The sequence below is a fragment of the Eleginops maclovinus genome, chromosome 16 (assembly GCF_036324505.1).
Source record: "Eleginops maclovinus isolate JMC-PN-2008 ecotype Puerto Natales chromosome 16, JC_Emac_rtc_rv5, whole genome shotgun sequence".
Lineage (NCBI taxonomy): Eukaryota > Metazoa > Chordata > Actinopteri > Perciformes > Eleginopidae > Eleginops > Eleginops maclovinus.
In genome coordinates, this window is record NC_086364.1 from 10291045 (window position 1) to 10311013 (window position 19969).

The window sequence follows — 19969 nt, forward strand, 5'->3', positions numbered from 1 at the left end:
GTTGCATGTTTACATCATAAAATAGTCTGTGATGTTACATAAACACTGAAAATATAACAGATTTATTTTTTAAGGAGCTGCTCTATGATTTCCTAACAAAGCCTATTTACACTGAAATGGTCGAGCCCATTTAGACGATAACAACAGGAGGGATGACTTTGACTTTTATTATGTTTGAACTCTTGTGCTCTCATTTTTAGTGTCGTCTGTAAAACAAAAGAAAAAACCCTTAGGAGAGATATTGATAGCATACCGAATGGCATTCCAAGCTAATTTAATAGTTAGGCAGACCTGGTCATCTTTAAATGCTAAGGGTTGCTAGCCCTGCCCAACTTTCCATGAGCAAGTTCTTATTTGTTCACTCTGTGTGTAAACAATGAATTAAAAATAGACCTTTGGTGCACAGTATAGCTTACTTGACTTCTGTATTGTTGATGAAAGGTTCAAGCTCTGGTTTATTGGTGAAGGCGGAACCGCCATTCTCTGAGTGACAGGAGAGCCATCCAATCAGAGGAGGGACTAAAGCTTTTAATGCTGTCACAGGCTGCAGCTTTCAGTCTGAGCCACCTGTAGCAGGCAGCGAGAACAGCCCGGAGAAACAGCGCCTGCACAGCACCGTTATATCCACCGTCATATCAACTGTCATATCCACCGTTGCACCGGCAGGACACCGGGCTTCTTCACTAGCCCGTCCTTACCACGGAAGACCGTTAAGATGGTTCTCAGTTATCTGCCTTTTGTGTTTCTCCTGGGCGCTGCCGTTAAAGGTGAGTAAAGATTACAGCCCCACTGGTCATTAGACTGGAACACTGTTACTGTGTATTTATGATGATAAACTACATTAACTACTCATTAATTTGGAGTAAGAGTTAAAGAAGCCTTTAAATGTACATTTTCATGTTACTTTTTGGAACTAGTTTAACTTTAATCTGTAGAGACTTTATATAAAGTGGTCCTATTCTTGCAATACTGTTATTATGTGCTACTCCATTATAATAATAAAAGTTCTGCTTTTAAAGTAAAAAGTACTGAAATATTAACAGTTAAACATATTGTAAACTATTTAAAGTACAATTCTTAGCAGAAAAATCTGGGAAATCTGGTTCTCAGTCAGAGAATCACATTTCTCATCATGAGCTATGCATGTACAATATATATTATACCCAAGTTCAGAAATAATATATCAAATATTTTTCATTGGTAAATCTCCTTCTGACGTATGTATTAGTATGTATGCAAGTTTATCTATTGTAATACAATATACAATAACATCACATACAGAGTATTTATTTGTCTTTGTTAGTTAATGAAAACATTATAATATATTTATATATTATCATTAATGACCCCACTGTTTATCACCTTTATCAAGACAAAGTTTTACATTAGAAGAAGTTGACATTAACAAACTGGAAGATAGGGAAACACACTGTTTTGCATGGGGACAAACCCTATTTTTCAGAAAGCACATCAGGTGAAAAGTTTCCTGAAAGCTGATAAAAGACATGCCTGGGTACATGGTACAAAATTCAAATTTCAAGAATTAATAAGTAACTCATAAAAGAAATGTTGACGATACCCAAGTTAACTAAGGTAATATTATACAGCACTGGTGGTTTAGCCTTTGCTTTAAATGGACAAGCATTTGTTCAAGTTTATTCTTCATTCTTTGTTTTTTCTACACATTCATGTGGTGTTTTCCCCAAATAGTCATAAACTGACTCACTGGTCCATCAGTGTGACTCAAAGCTTTCTTTGGGGGTGGACAGATGCCAGCGAGGAGGCATCGGTCAAACAACAGCCGGCTCCCTGAAGCACAGCACACTCCTCACACAAAGTTTACTCTGTGTGAGCATGAGAGGACCCCCTCGACAGCCTGGTGAAGCTGCCCTGAGGAATTCTGATGAGCTCTCCACTGTACAGACTCCCTCAGCTTAGTTGCAGTTGAATCCATTGGTCATCCTTTTTTGATTATTTTAGACTTAGTCTGTGTGTCATGGTTTTATGTATGAAGACTGAGATTCAGTCACTGTCATGTGCCCGAGCCTCGCTGCGCGCTGGGGGCCGTTTGCGTGGTTCCATCCTGTCATGTGTCTTCGGTATAGAAACACAGGGAGACTGGGATGTGATGGAGGCTCCAGTTTGTGGCAGTTTGACTGAGTGCGTCTGAAGTAGCAGTAAAGAGGTCCAGATGCAAAGACCTCCTGAGGCTGGCGATCCTCCTCCTCTGAGTCTGGCGCCACATTTTCTTCTGCCCTCTGTAAGAAATCTCCAAGGGAGAGGAGCAGAGCACATTAAAGCCTTCCTCTGCTCTCTCTTTTCTCTCCAGTGCTGTTTCCTCTCTCAGATCGCATTCAGCTTATCATGTGTCATGCTCTGCTGTTAGTCAGCATTAAGTCATGATTAGAGCATGCAAGGTCGGCTCAGGAGTTAACAGGCAGTTGAAGGAATGTGAAAGAACACAGGCTCATGTCGGTTGGCAACTAATGGTTAATTGAAATATCGATAAATCTCAATTTTGTTTACTTGATCAATTTGATAGAAAACCACTTATACTTACATATATGACAATGAACAACTGCAAATTGTTACACTAGAGCCACAAAACCAAAAGAAAATGTTGAATTTTTGCTTGAAAAGCGACAGAAACCATTACTTGTCTATCAAAATAAGTCCCGCTTAATTTTCTGTTGACCAAGGAATTGATAAATTAACTGACCATTTTGGCTCACACACATTACGTTATCAGTCGGTGCAAGTAAATAAAAGAAGGAAAAAAGTGTTGCACATTTTGGCTCTACTGTAAATGTAATACTACAAAGTCCAAAACATGCTCAGGTTCAGTGATATAAAATCAATGTTTTTGTATCACTCAGTTCCTCCTGATCTTATTTCTGTTTATCTCATCTTCCTCATTTCATTGACTCTCACATGGCACATATTTTTTCTACCTCCACTTCTCCTGCACAATTGTTGCTGTTTCCTGCCTATCTTTTCTCCTTGTGTCGCTGCGTCCTTGCTGCATCCTGTTGGATTAGACCTGCTCTGGGGCAGTAAATCTCACTCTGTAATTGGAAAGCATGTGCTGGCAGAGCTTTAATTGGATATGATATGTGCAGAGTCCCTGCTCCAGTCAGGGAGCGGCCATCTGTTACATCCGTGTTACAGTATAAGACCTCTGCTAGCTCAGATACAGAGAGCTAATTTGGCTCTGCTTTGTCCTATTGAGGACTTAAACTGGGTACCCTCTGAGGGGAGGGGAACAGAAGAAAGGTAACTGCAGTAAGACATTATCAGCTGGGATAAATAGATAGGGATATCTGCTTAAATTCTTTTAACTTGTCTGCCTGTGCTGCTCAGTGTGCAGTATTAATTGTGCAACAGGCTTATCTCATCAGCAGCAGGAAGAGCTGTCAGTCTCAGCCAAGATGACGTTTTTCCAGATGGGAGAAAGAGAGCAAGTCCCTAGCAGGACAGAGAGTATGGCACTTTAATTTGTCAGCTTTATTTCTAATTTAAAGATACGCCCCATTGTCTCTATATTGATGGATCAGATTATCTAACTGACATTAAACACAATTGTGATGATTTAATAAAGGCAGCACACTTGCTTCACTTTTTGTGAAATTCCTTATAAATAAGTACACAGTAGTTAAGCTGAACAAGCAAAATTTGAATTTTTAAAAGGTAAGCTATATGAAAACATGAATTTCAATATAGTTTCCAATACTGGAAAGATGAATTCACGCTTTCTTGGGTTTAAGTTGGGCAATCCATTCTAGAAATCTCAAACTTTTAATTGTACCATATTACAAACATCTTTTCAAGAAACATAGCCTACTAGATAATTATTAATTAATGAAAGAAACAAATACCTTTTGTGCTCACAAAACACACACACACACACACACACACACACACACACACACACACACACACACACACACACACACACACACACACACACACACACACACACACACACACACACACACACACACAAATCCTACAGAAATCAGTGAATTCACTCAGGAATTGAATCTTTAGAAAGGCTACAGCTGGCTTTGATTATTGGTTTTAAGACCTTCCCTTACTCTTTTTCTTTTCCACCCCCCAGCCTTAGACTCTAGGTACTGAGTATTTCCATTACCAAGATTGTGAGAAAATTAGGTATTAATGGGCATCACCATTTTATAAAGCCCATGGGGATGTTATCAAATGTTTTTTTTAAAGCCTAAAGATACTAAATATGCCAATCACATGACAAGAGTAAAGCAACAAATCCAACCAATCTACCAGGCAACTCTTACTGAGTGTATATACAGTATATGGATATACAATACAAATAATACTGGCATATTGCCCAGCCTTTCACCTCCACCAAATGTTGCACTAATGTATCCTCTAATCAGGACTGGGGAAAGGAGGCACAGCTGGATGACAGGCTGTTGGTTGGGGAAAATAAAAGCTTCCTCTCAGTTTTGTGAGGTCTCTCCTGGTGACCGGCTGTGTCGCTTTGATGTAACAGCCCTCAGGACTGTTTGCCCCTTAAGGAGACTGACCTGTGTGTATCTGTTGGTCTACCATGAGAACCCACGATGGGCACCATTAAATAATAGGAGGTCATAAAGCAGTGTGCAATAATTGTTGACTCTCATTAGCTGGCTAAAGGACCTTAAGTGTGACCTCTGATTAGCTGTGACCTGCAGTCATGTATGCCTGCAGCATTTTTGTCTTTAATCAGCTCGTTTCGGATTTCTTACTGCATGATTTCTGAGACACACACACACACACACACACACACACACACACACACACACACATTCTATAGGTCAGCTCTCCACATGATGAGATGCTGCCTTTGGCCTTAAGCTCTTCCTGACTGCTCCTGTCAGTTCATCTTCTGCTCTATGTGCCTTCTTGATTCAGGGCCACCCTTCTTGCAGTGCTGTTAGTTAAAATGAAAAACTATCGCAAGAATGCAATTTCCCCTAATCTTCACAATAAACATTCAAAATATTTAACGGCAACATTGAGAAGCCAGGATAACTTTTGCCTGCAGCTCTCCGGACTAAACTGGAATTATTATGGTGTGTAATAAATGCAGGCTTACTCTGGAGGAGTGGCAGTTTGAACGGGAAGTTAAGGGCATGCGTTGGGAAACTGGATTTGACAGTCAGTTTTTGAGCAAGTACTACACAGGAGTGCTATTGTCTTAAATGAATATAAATCCTCTGAAGTGCAGCACTGCAATGCAACACAAGCGTCAACACTAACGTCTTTCTGACTGTTGGCTTGTTGGCTGACAGCTAGAATCATACAAGTCCTTGGAAACAAATATACTTTACTTGATGTCAACATTGAGAAAGAGGTGGAAAGGTGTGGCAGCTTTAGAGGGCTTCAGGACAGTTATAGAATGTCATAACAAAGAAGAAGGTTGGACCAAATGTTGTAAGAGACGGACCTTCTTATCCACATCCTCCTCAATACATGCTTGCATGCCGACCTTAGACCCACTTGTCACCTTGTCTGACACAGTCATCCCTTTTGTGTCTGCAGGGGATTATCCGGCTGTAGGACAAATCCTTAGAGACAAAGCTTTCTGTGGGACGTGCAATGCAAAGTGTGCTCTTAATAACTCCGTTATTCCAAGTATATTACACAAACTGTGCGTTTACAATGTCTCATATTGGTTTCATAGCTTTTCCAGTAGGGGTAACCCAAATATTTGAGTCACAGAAAATTGACTATCAGCCCTGTCAAAGAAAAAGTAAAAGGCATAGAGCATCGGACATGAAGTCTAAGACATGTTGTGGTGAAGTTTGGACATACATTGTTGCATCTTTTGTTGTTTCAGTCTTTGGCTAGGGTATCATAGATTATCTATAAAACTTCCAACTTGATTTTGTGTACGTTATGGGAAATGGATATACAGAAGCAGCACTGACCTTTGAAGGAGGAAGCATAATGACTTAGAAAATGGCAATGGAAGAAGAAACCATTTTTATTGTTCATATTAATTTAATGCAAGCTATTATGTATCTGACCATTTCCCTTTGGTTTATCACTTCCCTGTCGCCATGAACGTGCTTTCATAATCAGACCCTGACATTTTCTGCGTTTCATTATCTACTTTATGTATGACTTGTTGGTATATCGGGAATCCCTCAGAATGTTAAATATCATATTATTGTCAAGGTTTAAGATTTAGCCTTCTTCATCAGACAGTAATCATTGCATGGAATTGCTACATGGAAAAAACTCAGCTTTTACTCATTGTAAATTACTGTAATGCTTATCTCATATCAAGAATCTATCATTATCAGAATCTAGGGAACTTTACAATTGTCAACACAACTAAACCAACTCTATTATCTGTTTTCCTCTAGCCGTTTCACACATGATTTCAAACAAAAGCTGTTCTTCCTCTCTGTTGCATTGTACTTGTTATCGGGTTACCTGCAGTAGAAGTAGGTGATAAGAGTGACAGTATTTAACAGATTGTGATTTCATAATTCGTCAATGCTGCCAAGATATTTATTTATTTGATATGGTTAGAACATTTATTATCAATTTATCACTTTTCACTTAAAGAAACAATATAACAATTACGGTTACTAAATCAGAGGGTGCCAACTTTCACCCGTCTGTTGCTCAGTGAGCTTCTGTTTTAATCTTTAGTCATTTTTGTGTTAGCCCACAAGAAAAGAGAAACAATGACTATTGTGTTTTTACAGGGGAATATTTTACCTTCGTGAAGTTTGAAATTCCACACCAAATGAATGGTCTTCTTGTGGAATTGTTCCCTGCTTTGGTAATTTAAGACTCGTAAACTCTGTAATTATCACAAACACACACACACCTGGCTAAATCTACAGAATGAGAGTATACTAGAACTGGCTACCCGGTTTTATAAAGCACTAGGAATCTAAATAAGTGCTAAAATAACAATTTAAATAACATTTTTTTAAAGAAGCAGATAAAACGTTGGCCTTTGAGATTTTACAGAATGTAAGGTATGCAGGGATGAAGTCAAATGCCTAACCTTCAACTTAGTCATTCAATGAAAAATACAACTCTTTGCAGTTGTTACTTTTCTAAAATGTAACACAGGGCTAATAAAGACAGCACTGACTGGATCTGATTTAAGAGGTTTTTATTCATCTTGATCTTCAGACCTCCAGTAAGATAAGGCAATTTCCCTTAAGTCTTAATCTAGACCAACCAGTCACAAATTCATACATGTGTGTTTAAGAGCAATGATCTAATGCTATGCTACTTACTGTAACATGTAGTCTGAACTGCCACTCCTTGACTTTATGAACATTAAAACTATTTGTATATGAGACTTCATATGTCTTTCCCATCTTTCGCAACTACCACAATCACTGTTGATTGCTTAATGTCTTATTCAGGCTGTGTGGAGCCCGTGGTGGTTCATTTCTAAATAAGTCTATACCAGGTGATAAAAAGATAAGGTCACACAGAAAGTTATCACATCACGCCCAAGATTTGATATTTGTGTTCGTTATTTTCACAATGTCCTTGTGGTTAGCAATTACTCACTGGAAACAAATGTTTGTGCAAGGTTTATACCTGTCAGTAATATATTCGCTCGGAATGGGGCTTAGAATATAACCATTCAATTCATACATATGAGGAGCTTGGGTAAACAACCTAAGTCACTATCTGAGACCTCCCACTGTTTGTACCACTCATCAAGCTGCTCTCTGGCTCCCTCTCTTCCCTCATAAATACAAAGCGTAGAGTGGAAGCAGGCTAAATGGGAACAGGCATCACATCACCACACTGAACCAATAGAAGGAAGCTCTTTCCTTTAAGAAGTTCAAATTAAGTAAGCAGCACTTGTGACTTACACATTTATGTGTTGTTAAAACCATCATTCTGAAGTACTTTTCTCTGTCGAATCACACCTTTTATCAACTTAAGCTCACTCAATGTTAGATGTTTAAGACACAATCTCTTCAATAAACCTTTAAATAGAAATTGAAATACGCATTGAACGGTCAGTGATCACAGCTCAAAGTACTAAGATTTTTGCAATATCACTTGTATGAAAGGCTGTCAGCTTAAAAATTCAAGACTAATAGCAGCAATATCCTACTTAAAACTGAAAAATCATTTTGTTTTCAACTCCTGTCATCATAATGGACAAATATGTTGGTTTTTGGCACATTTTGGTAAAATCATAAAATTACATAAACCTCACAGTTCACAGCAAGCTTCCTCTATAAAGTAGATGATCTAATTAGATTTTGCACAATAAGCTGGTATTCAAAGTTTCCATTTGATGTTAATGAAAGCATGTGAATACAACTACATTGACATGGAAATATGCTAATTAATGCATTTTTTCCATCACTAATTAGCATGCATATCTTAAGCTGATAGATTGTGATATGGGCATTACACAGCTTAATGCTGCGTTAATCAGTATTTGTATGTTAACAATGGATCAAACGATTGGTGTTGCTTCTAGTTCTTTTAGTTAATTGCTTTACAAATATGGTTCACAGCTTTTTCTTTTTTCTAAATTTACTTTTGGGGCTTTTTTATTTCAATGACTATTCAGTACACTGATGACACATAGGAAAGGGGTTGAGAGGTGGAAGGACATGTACCGTCAGCACAGGGCCACCAGTTGTATTCATATGTGAGCTGCCAAAGTAAGTACTCAGCCTTAGTACTTGTTCTCCCTCTTTACAAGGGGAGCTACCTGGCACCATCTTAGATTTCTGGATTTCATCACTCAACAGCAGCAGACAGTGAAAACCTATGATAATCCACCACCTACTGTATATTCTTATTCTAATGCTGTACAGCAAAAATTGATTCTTTTTGTGCTTTGTTTTTTCTGCAGGAATGACAACAACAGATCCCATCACACAAAATGTCTCCACCGATGGAGGAATGATTGATAAGACATCCACCAGTCCTGCAACATCTAACATGAACTTAACTGAAAGCTCAAGTCCCAGCAGCAGTCACTCAACCAGCAGTTTTCTAACTTCACCACCATCTACTACAGAGCACTTCACAGCCACAGTTGCTACTGTAACTACGAAAAATGCCACCGCAGAATCCTCTACTATGAAACCAGACTCAACCTATGCAGAGACTACCTTGTCCCAGCCTTCCTACTTCACCCCCGGCAGCCCAACCGACTCTCCATCAGCTCCAATCAGCGGTACAACGCTGTCCACTACAAGCCCCGAGACAAGCCAACCCACCAACACTAGTGAGACCACAAATTCAAACACCACACCTCCTCCAGATCACAAATTGACACCTAGAACACCAACCACAAACACCAGCAACAGACAATCCACCATTACCCCAATTACAAGCAATGACACAACTACCATGGCGTCGATCACAACTGAAGGCACGACTACAAATATGCCAATCACAAACAACGACACAACTACAATTACACAAACTACAAGCAACCACACAACTACCATTATGCCAATTACAAGCAACGACACAACTACCATTATACCAATTACAAGCAACGACACAACTACCATTATACCAATTACAAGCAACGACACAACTACCATTATACCAATTACAAGCAACGACACAACTACCATTACACCAATTACAAGCAACGACACAACTACCATTATACCAATTACAAGCAACGACACAACTACCATTATACCAATTACAAGCAACGACACAACTACCATTATGCCAATTACAAGCAACGACACAACTACCATTATGCCGATTACAAGCAACGACACAACTACAAACAAGCCAATTACAAGCAACAACACAACTACCATTATGCCAATTACAAGCAACGAAACAACTACAAACAAGCCAATTACAAGCAACGACACAACTACCATTATGCCAATTACAAGAAACGACACAACTACCATTATGCCGATTACAAGCAACGACACAACTACCATTATACCAATTACAAGCAACGACACAACTACCATTATACCAATTACAAGCAACGACACAACTACCATTATACCAATTACAAGCAACGACACAACTACCATTATACCAATTACAAGCAACGACACAACTACCAGTATACCAATTACAAGAAACGACACAACTACCATTATGCCGATTACAAGCAAACGACACAACTACCATTATGCCGATTACAAGCAACGACACAACTACCATTATGCCGATTACAAGCAACGACACAACTACCATTATACCGATTACAAGCAACGACACAACTACCAGTATACCAATTACAAGAAACGACACAACTACCATTATGCCGATTACAAGCAACGACACAACTACCATTATACCAATTACAAGCAACGACACAACTACCATTATACCGATTACAAGCAACGACACAACTACCAGTATACCAATTACAAGAAACGACACAACTACCATTATGCCGATTACAAGCAACGACACAACTACCATTATGCCGATTACAAGCAACGACACAACTACAATTATGCCGATTACAAGAAACGACACAACTACCATTATGCCGATTACAAGCAACGACACAACTACCATTTTACCAATTACAAGCAACGACACAACTACCATTTTACCAATTACAAGCAACGACACAACTACCATTATACCAATTACAAGCAACGACACAACTACCATTATACCAATTACAAGCAACATCACAACAGCAATCACACGGTCTACACAATCCAGCAACAGTACAACTTTCATTACAACCACACTAACAAGCAACAGCACAAGTACTCCTACAGAAACTTCAGAAAGCACTACAGCTTTGCTGACCACAGCTACACTAACAAATTCTACTAACACCTCCCCTGAGACTCCTGTGATGACCACCACACTCTCACCTTCCCCTTTCACCACAAACCCAAACCTAACAGCTGGACCCCCACCCTCTTCACCTACCTCCATCAGCACCTCAAGTTTACTCCCTACCTCCCCAAGCAGTAGCACTGAAGCCCCCACTGGAAATACTACCACCCTTAGTCCCTCAGCAACAAACCCAGGAGGTAGGAACAACAACATGATGAGTGTTGATTGATGTTATTTAACTCTTAAAAAGTAAAAAAATGCAGGTGAGTAGTATGAATTCAGCAAAGACCAGGAGTTAAGATGAGTTAAGATTCCATCAGTTTGCCAGGTGTTTAGGTATCCCAATGCAGATTTTGTAATGAAACAGCCTTTGAACATTTCTTTAAAAGCAGCTAAACTCCATTTGAGGCTGTTCAAAAGTATTCAATGCTAGCATGGTGATGGTAATTGGATAACGTTTTTATCATGTTCACCATTTTAATTTAGTATGCTAACTTTTGATGACTAGCTCTGTTAAATATTCTTTTATCTGTATCCTTAAACTCATTTTCACACATTTTTTAATGTTGCAGTGACCAACAATACGACTTTGACTCAATCAACTGAACCATCTAGTGGCGATACAACAGCTTCATCCACCACCCTCCCAAACCCCACCTCCACCATCAGTACAGGCACCATCATCAGCGACACCACCCTGCGACCAACAGAAATCACTACCACCGACTCCACCACAGCAGCCCCACCCATACCTCCAGTCATAGGTTGGTATCTTCCAAAAGTTCATTGCATACCCAAGCAGCCAAATTGATGAGATGATTGTTTCCATGTTTTTTGTTACTAATATGGTTCAAAATGTTGCTGTTTGGATGCATTCAATTATTATAAGGCTATAATCAATGTCAGAAAAAACCTATGTCAATGTTATGTACATTTCCTCAAGTTACGCAGGTTAAACAAACCCCGTTCACATGAGAAAAAAAACATGATGGCTAGTTTTTAATAAACATTTTTTTCTCAATTAGTGTGTCCTTCCGTCCCATGCCCACTTGAAAGCATTTGTCTTAATGGCACTTGTCAGTGTCTCTCTGGTAGCTTCCTGGTAAATGGCCGCTGTGCACAAGGTAAGAACATAATAACATTTATTGTCTGGTCGGATGAGAAAACATGAATCATTACAGGGTGTTAGTGGTGAAGCTTCCGCCTTATTTTCTCCTCCTCTCTTCATTCAGCCCAAGTGTTCCCAGGCCAGCTTCATATCACCTCCTTGACATTTGAAAAGGAAATGAGCAACAGGTCATCTGTAATATTCTTGAAGACGGCTGCCCAGATCTCAGCATCGGTAGGTTGTGAGCCCATGAACAATTTTGAATTTTTGCTACCAATTTTTTAATGGTACTTAAACCACATGCTTTTTCGGTTGCACAGCTCAGAAATGCCCTGAAAAATCACCCAGGATATAAACAGTCTGATGTTGTGGAGCTTAAGTAAGTATATTCTCCTTGTCCTACTGCTAAATATAATAAGCCACATGAAAAAATATGTTTTAACCTCTTTTGGTGCTTTTTATATTTCTTCAGACCAGGAAGTGTGCAGGCAACTGTAAATAACATCTTTGAAAACACCAACACCACTCAAAAGTCTATTGATCAGGCCATTCGTGAGGCTATAGCCAACCCAGCAAATACATTGTTGACTGATGCTACATTTACAGGTAAGCAGCGCTAGTAACAGACTACATTAATTCAAGAAGAGAAGAAGGATTTTCTCTTACATCTGTTTAAAATCTTCTATCTTAGGGACAAACCTATGTGTGCAGGAACCCTTACCCTGTGATGTCTCAACTACATTGTGCACAAATACAAATGGCCGGGCTGTTTGTTCCTGTAGAGAGGGCTACATCTCCATCCTGTACTCAAACAGCAGCTGTAAAGGTAAAAGCAACTATTACATATTATTTATTCTCATATTGAGAAGTAATATGTTTCAATAAGTATAGTACAACATGTGCTGCTAGCCTTACACTATGGATTATTAAAGTCTCATGTTAGGACTACAAATCTTTAGGTAAGTGTGCTAAATATAGTTTGTTTGAGGGGGACTTTGGATAAGGATACATGCAGATACAAAAACAATTAATAAAAACCTTTGTTAGGGAGTCCCTGATATGTCAGAGTTTGTTTCAAGGTCTCACTTGACTATGCCATTACAAAAAAAAGCATTTTTTCTTTTTTCTGTGTCTCATGTATGTACTATAACAGCTGACAAACAACAGTGCTTGAGACACACTGAATTTAAGTTTTAACAACAGGTCTACAGTTAAGAAAACATAGCGTTCTTATCCCTCAGTGAAATACTTGTGTGTGAGAATGAGAAGGAGAAACCACAGGGAGCCAGACTTAGAGACAAGGTCAAGAGCTGTAGCCTTTTCTCCATGCTGACTCTTGATCCGTACTTCATTTATCTCTCTAATTTACTTCTTTTTAATAGGGGGTTGTTTCCCAGGAAACACATCCAAGAATCACATCTTTCTTTCTCTTTATCTTTTGAGTGTTGTCACCAAGGAGATGAGCTCTAAGAATGACAAAAAAACGATACAATTCTGCATGCATGTTCTTTCCCAGCAAAGAGATTACGTACCATTATGCATTTATTTAGAATGGTCATCATGCAGGGTCCATATGAAGAGGCTTCTATTATGCTCATGTTTTCATTGCGTGCCACATCTTCTTTTAACGTGACTGAGTGGGAAACTGTATCTTGTTACGTTCACATTTCATTCTCATTTGTAAAAATATTGTGTGCTTGTATTTGTCTGTGTGTGTTTGATGATTGTGTACTCTTTTATAGCGTGTCCAAGTGGGCTAAGGGCAGTGGGACACACGTGTGAACCGTGAGTACACACTTTTATTAAAGGGTATGTTTAGCATGTGCAGGTGTGGGAGGTCTGTGTATTAGTGTATGTGTGGTAAATGTTGATGTGTGGGTGGCTCCCCCATGTGGATTCAATGCAAAACTTTATTTATTCAACAAATCTTGTGTTCGACCTCTCTGTTTTGCCTTTTAGATGTGCATTTGGATATGCTGGCTTCAACTGCAACGACTGTGAGTAACAAAGGACAAAACAATGCAGTAGCAACAGTTATGTGTGGATCCGTAAACGTCTAAATATGTCTTTATGTGTGTGTTTACAGCTGCTCTGCTGGCAGTGGTGGTCGTCTCCTGTGTACTGGGAGGAGTTGTCCTCATCCTTTTGCTGGCTTTGCTCATATACTGCTTCCGGTAAGGATATATAAAAAAGTCCTCTACAGTACATACTCTTTGACCAACATTAGCCCTGTAAATATTTAGAAAATGCCTTGGTTATTTTCATGTCAAAAGTTGAAAAGAGATTTTTTTGTTTTGTTGTTACAGCTTCACTTTTAAAAGTTTGACCTGTTTTAACAACAATGTTTTAATAATAATATATTTTTACCTGAAAGTGTCAGCATTAATGATAAGGCTGGTGATACTTTTCTATTTGTAAACCAGTTATTTTCAATTCATTGCATCTTTCAGTGTACTTACATCATGTTGATGGTGCAATATATATATATATATATATATACTTTTTAGAATTGTTTTTGAACAGCAGTGTAGTTCTGTGGTGCAGAAATACTTTAAACAGGCTTTAGAAGACATACAATGATTATTGCATGACTATTTTCTGTTGTCTGTACATCAGTATGCGAAGCTCAAACAGTAAACCACACCTCAGTCGCAGTCCATACTCATCAGGAGACTTAAACCAGCCCTGGCCCACTGGCATCACCCCCATCCCCCGAGCCACCTCTAACTGGGATGCAGCTCCTCCCATAGAGATGACAGATGGGGGCAGCACTCATGTCCTGGTGGACAAAAATCACCAAACCAATGGATCGGTGAGTTATCACACCAATGCGTGCCGTCTCAGTCATCTCAATTACTTACCAATAATCCTCAAACTCAAAGTCTTGCATAGTGTCGATCTTTAAGTTTGTTCAATGTTGCCCCAAAATCTCACATCCATGTTGTATCTTCTTATCAACCTAATGAGCATGGATTTGATTTGCAGGATAAAAACACATCTAGGTGAGGTGTATATCTGGCTTATTAAACATGTAGATTTCTTGAAACATACGTATATATGGTTTTACTGGCTGTAGTTGCTACCTAACACAGTCTTTTAAATGGGTTTTTTTGTGCACACATTTAACGGAGGAGTCTAAGCCCTAGATACCTAAATGTTTTTTGACCTGCAAATCGACACATTCCTGCTCACTGGGAGTATAATCATCTCATCATTTTAGAGACAGATTAGCAGCTTTGCTGATATGTTATCGATCCTACCCACATCACAATGTTTTACCCACTCATCCAGAATGTATATTTATAGTGTTAGCATAATAGCTCCCTACCATGCTCCCTGCTTTGCCTGACTCCCAGTATGTTGCTTTAGGGGCTCTATCAGAAGCACAAAGGATGGAAAAAGGTAAGGCATGGCTTTGCTTTTAGTTTCTGATTTGCCTTGATTTCCCCCTGCTGATGATTTAGACAAGCCGGAGTATGAATAACGGTGAAAGGATTCCCATGGTGATGGGGAGCTTCATGAGAATCTGATGGTTGTTGAAAGCTGTTTGCTTTCATTTACATGTGAATGTAGTTAGAGACAGTTCAGAGAACCTCAACTGATGCTAGGTGGGGGAGTAGTCATTTTCACTTCATCTTGGTGAGGGTGGTTACTTGTGTATGTGTGCTTGGCTTTTGTGGGTGTTCGTGTAAATATGTTTTCACTGAAAGATACTAACGACTTTTTCCACTGACGTTTCAGTCGGGGTCATACGATCTCAACCCAGATGGATTGAACACCTTCAAAGGTAAAAATCCGTCTCGTTACTCCTATTTGGTTCAAGGACACGAGAATCCCTATTTCTTATCGGGAGACGACAAGAAAAACTGAAGACATCTGTGTGAAAATGAGGCACACGGATCAAAGAGAAGTGATGTAAACTATTCATGCATTCCTCAACTTGCTTTTATTAAACACCATTCCTTATTCTGATTAACAGCCACCAAAGATTTTCATTCATAAGAGGTGGACCTTTTGAAAAACATTTTTATTTGAGGTTTTGTGTTCTTTGGGAAATCAGAATGTTGTGACCCATAACCAGTAGGTGTCACTGTTGCTCAGTGAAACTCTACCACTGTTTTAAAAGGTACATTTTGCTTTTTAATACTTATAAGAAATCCTCATGTTGATTTTATAAATGAAGCTTTTTATATTGATAATTGCACTAGAGTTTGTTACGTTTACGACCAATTGTTAGCCTGAAATCAAACATACTTTAAATATTGGGTTTATTGACATTTTTCTGATGGGTATGAAGACTTTTAGACAAAAAAAGTCTTGTAAGAGTAAAGGGGCTGGATCCCTTGTTCAGGGTCATTTTAAAGGGATTTATTTTATCACTGTCTACAGCTTAATATTCTCTGTATTTGTTTGAACTGCACTTGCAAGATGTGCCTCTTTTAATAGTCTGTTTGACACACAGGGAATATGCAAAGCTGGTGATAAAGATGGACGTGCCAATTGTCACTTTTATACATTTAGTTTGACATTTCATCAGTATCCTTGTGTGTTGGAGACAGTGTGCTATTTAAGTGTGTAAATGCTTTGTAAATAATGAAAGATGTTTTGGCACAGAATGATTGTGTGCGCGTGTGTGAATGCAATGGAAATAAATTAATTCAAACACAACAATCGTGTTTCTCATCTTTGGTGGCTGTGGTATAATCAGTGGCGGACCTAGCAATTTGGGGGCCTAAGGCGAAAAATAGCCAGGGGCCCTCTTCATCCGATTTTTAACGCAAAAACAGGAGGGGCCACCTCAAAGGCACCTATCAGTATACGACCGTACACTAAATTAAGACAGCGTGAACCGAATGAGAGAATAAAGTTTCAGATATATAACACCAGTGTGGGTCTAGCTGTGCGTGTGCGCGTGAGAGAGTGAGAGAGAGAGACCAGCAGGACTTCTCTGGTAGAAGTTCATGATGGACTTCTGTTTTACTGACAGATAAAAGAAAATAACAGAGGGTTATTCAGGTAGTTACAGAGATGATATTGAAATATAATGTTAAATGATTACCTTCTCTAGTTGTCCCTGCCTTAAGCTCTCCTTCTTTCACTCCTCATGTGCCGTCTTCTTCCTTGTTATGCCTCTCTCTCCCTGGAATGTTTTGTCCATGTCTATCTCTCCTTTGTCACTTTCTTTCTCTTCATCTCTTTTGTCCCTGTATTCATCCTGCTCTTCTTTACCACATCTCCAAATACGAATTTGGCTTTCTGATGTTTTTTTCGCCCCTGGCTATCTTTCGTTATTTTTTTTTTTTGTTGCTGTTATTTATTTGTTTAAAATGCTATTATAACTTACAATGCTAATGGTGTGGGCGCTACTGGCCAGTGGCCGTGGCTGGTTGGAGGCGTCCTGGACCAGGAGGGTGTAAGGCAATCGCATACTCTGCTTCAATGGTGGGTCTGCCACTGGGTATAATACAGCTTACATTTCCCGTTATTTAAGTATAATGCATATATGAGTCTTTTACAGCCCCTCCCAGTCACTAATCATCAGTATAGAGTAGGACACTCAGGCCATCTTAAGCACCTTTAAATCATACAATACCTTGTTTTTTTGCCTTGATACTTTTTGGAAAAGTAATGCAAACAATTCTGTATTTATAATAATCAGCTTTGCAAAAATTGTATGTAGAAGAACATACTTTCAATACGTATGTTAGACCGCAGTCTTATAGCCTACACATGATTTGGTGAGTAACGTTGAATGTTGACAACACTAGACTGGGCACCTTTCCCGTAATCAAAGGCTTCATTTTTCAATTATAAACATGTCAATTATACATGCATTAGCAAGCATCAACATTCATTTTAAAACAGAATTATTTCTCAGTGTTCTTGTTGGTTCCACTTTCACATCTCCGTGAGATTATATCTGGATGTGGGGTTGATGTTGACACGGTTTTAACCCAGAAATCCTGCATCTGCCTGCTGTGCAGTTGTTTGAAGCACTCAAAAGTTGTATTTAGATTTTTTTTTTTGCAAGACTTGGCTAGCAGTGTGTTGGCATTAGATTTCAAAAGTCTGTTCTTCACAGGCTCGGAAAAGCTGGGATTTGGTCTGCCGGGAGGCTAAATCTGGCTTTGCCAGGCCTTAATCTTGGGCACTAGGTCACACTGTGACTGCCATACTGTACAGGGGGTAAACATTGCATGTTAATTTATATTTGCATGTATAGAGTGACTGCGCATGTGTTCATGTAGCATCCTGATCTGAAGCTTAATACTATTGCCATTTGCAGGGCTGGATTTTAACATGTGTTTAAGTAAAATCAAGTAAGCCGATCTTCATAAGAAATAGGGGAAGTTGTATTTTGTTTTGTGCATTTAGGAAAACTAGAAGGAGAACTGTCTGTTCTTATTAACCCCGGCATTCATTAAACTGATATGTATGCTTTGATCATAAACTTTTCCAATCTAAAATCAAATTATGTTATATTATACAACTTATTATATAGTTTTACTGACAAGAATACCAAAATTAACACATTTTAAACTCTTATAATATTATAGTAACATTTAAGGGATTCTCCTTCTGGCTTTTTCCATCTTTAATTGGAAGCAGTGGTATTGCTATTGATTCATTTTCTCAAAAGTATTGGCTCAATAACACTGAAAGTCAGTCATATTCACATGAAGATATGAGCAACCAAATATAGCCAAATCATTGTATAGCAAACTCTACTCTGCATCATGCTGTTAGGGGTGGCAAGTGGGTTTAACAAGAATACTAGCCTAAAGCACAAAATAAAAATGTCACTCAAAGCAAGTGGGTTTCAGTGGAATACAGGCAAATTGTATAACCCTAAAACTCTCAAAATCCATAAAACATAAAAGATTCAACATTCAAAGGTTTTATAAAACAAGAAAACAAATTCCCCCCAAAATAATACAAAAAATAGTGCAAGAAAAAGTCTATAAAACCGTAAATAGAATATGATATATTCATCCATCCATCCATCCATCCATCCATCCATCCATCCATCCATCCATCCATCTTCTCCCGCTTATCCGTCAGTCGCGGAGGTAACAGCTCCAGCAGAGAGCCCCAAACTTTCCTTTCCCTGGCCACATCAACCAGCTCTGACTGGGGGATTCCAAGGCGCTCCCAGGCCAGCGAAGAGATATAATCCCTCCACCTGGTCCTAGGTCTACCCCTCGGTCTCTTCCCAGCTGGACGTGCCTGGAACACCTCCCTAGGGAGGCGCCCAGGTGGCATCCTCACTAGGTGCCCGAACCGCGTCAACTGGCTCCTTTCAACGTGAAGGAGCAGCGGTTCTACTGCGAGTCCCTTCCGGACGACTGAACTTCTCACCTTATCCCTAAGGGAGATGCCAGCCACCCTGCGGAGAAAACCCATTTCGACCGCTTGTATCCGCGATCTCGTCCTTTCGGTCATGACTCATGACCCATCCTTCATGACCATAGGTGATGGTAGGAACGAAGATGGCCCGGTAGACAGAGAGCTTTGCCTTCTGGCTCAGCTCTCTTTTCGTCACAACGGTGCGGTAAAGCGACTGCAGTACCGCTCCCGCTGCTCCGATTCTCCGGCCCATCTCATGCTCCATTGTTCCCTCACTCGAGAACAAGACCCCGAGATACTTGAACTCCTTCACTTGGGGTAAGGCCTCGTTCCGTACCTGGAGTGGACAGTCCTTCGGTTTCCTGCTGAGAACCATGGCCTCAGATTTGGAGGTGCTGATCCTCATCCCAGCTGCTTCACACTCGGCCGCGAACCGATCCAGTGAGTGCTGAAGGTCACAGACCGATGAAGCCAGTAGGACCACATCATCTGCAAAAAGCAGTGGTGCAATCCTTAGCCCACCGAACTGCAGACCCCGCTCCCCCACGACTATGCCTCGAAATCCTGTGCATGAATATCACAAACAGGATTGGTGACAAAGCGCAGCCCTGGCGGAGACCAACCCTCACCGGAAATCGGTCCGACGTACTACCGAGGACCCGGACACAGCTCTCGCTTTGGGAGTACAGAGATTGG

General features: G+C 39.7%; 1 protein-coding gene across 3 annotated transcripts; it reads left to right on the forward strand.

The window, feature by feature from the left end:
• The first annotated feature begins 538 nt into the window (after positions 1-538).
• si:ch211-198m17.1 (protein HEG) lies at positions 539-16597 on the forward strand. Of its 3 annotated transcripts, XM_063904466.1 has the most exons (14): positions 539-767; positions 8882-9259; positions 11391-11582; positions 11844-11942; positions 12051-12160; positions 12247-12305; positions 12399-12532; positions 12618-12752; positions 13669-13711; positions 13886-13923; positions 14013-14100; positions 14543-14738; positions 15296-15328; positions 15668-16597. In XM_063904466.1, exons 1-14 carry the CDS (start codon positions 716-718, stop codon positions 15794-15796), a joined length of 1686 nt encoding a protein of 561 aa, XP_063760536.1. In that variant the 5' UTR covers positions 539-715; the 3' UTR covers positions 15797-16597. The 3 variants fall into 3 exon arrangements, 2 of the variants coding, with proteins under 2 accessions (XP_063760536.1, XP_063760537.1); XM_063904467.1 differs by lacking the exon at positions 15296-15328; XR_010167669.1 differs by lacking the exons at positions 11844-11942; positions 12051-12160; positions 12247-12305; ... (6 more) ...; positions 15296-15328; positions 15668-16597 and having other exon boundaries at positions 8882-11015.
• Positions 16598-19969: the final 3372 nt, after the last annotated feature.

What these genes read in the sequence shown, in the direction of transcription:
- si:ch211-198m17.1 (XM_063904466.1), top strand. Translation starts at nt 716, where the DNA reads ATGGTTCTCAGTTATCTGCCTTTTGTGTTTCTCCTGGGCGCTGCCGTT. An exon ending in TGGCTTCAACTGCAACGACT is followed by an intron (nt 13,924 to 14,012) that starts GTGAGTAACAAA and finishes GTGTGTTTACAG; the next exon opens with CTGCTCTGCTGGCAGTGGTG. An exon ending in TTGCTCATATACTGCTTCCG is followed by an intron (nt 14,101 to 14,542) that starts GTAAGGATATAT and finishes TCTGTACATCAG; the next exon opens with TATGCGAAGCTCAAACAGTA.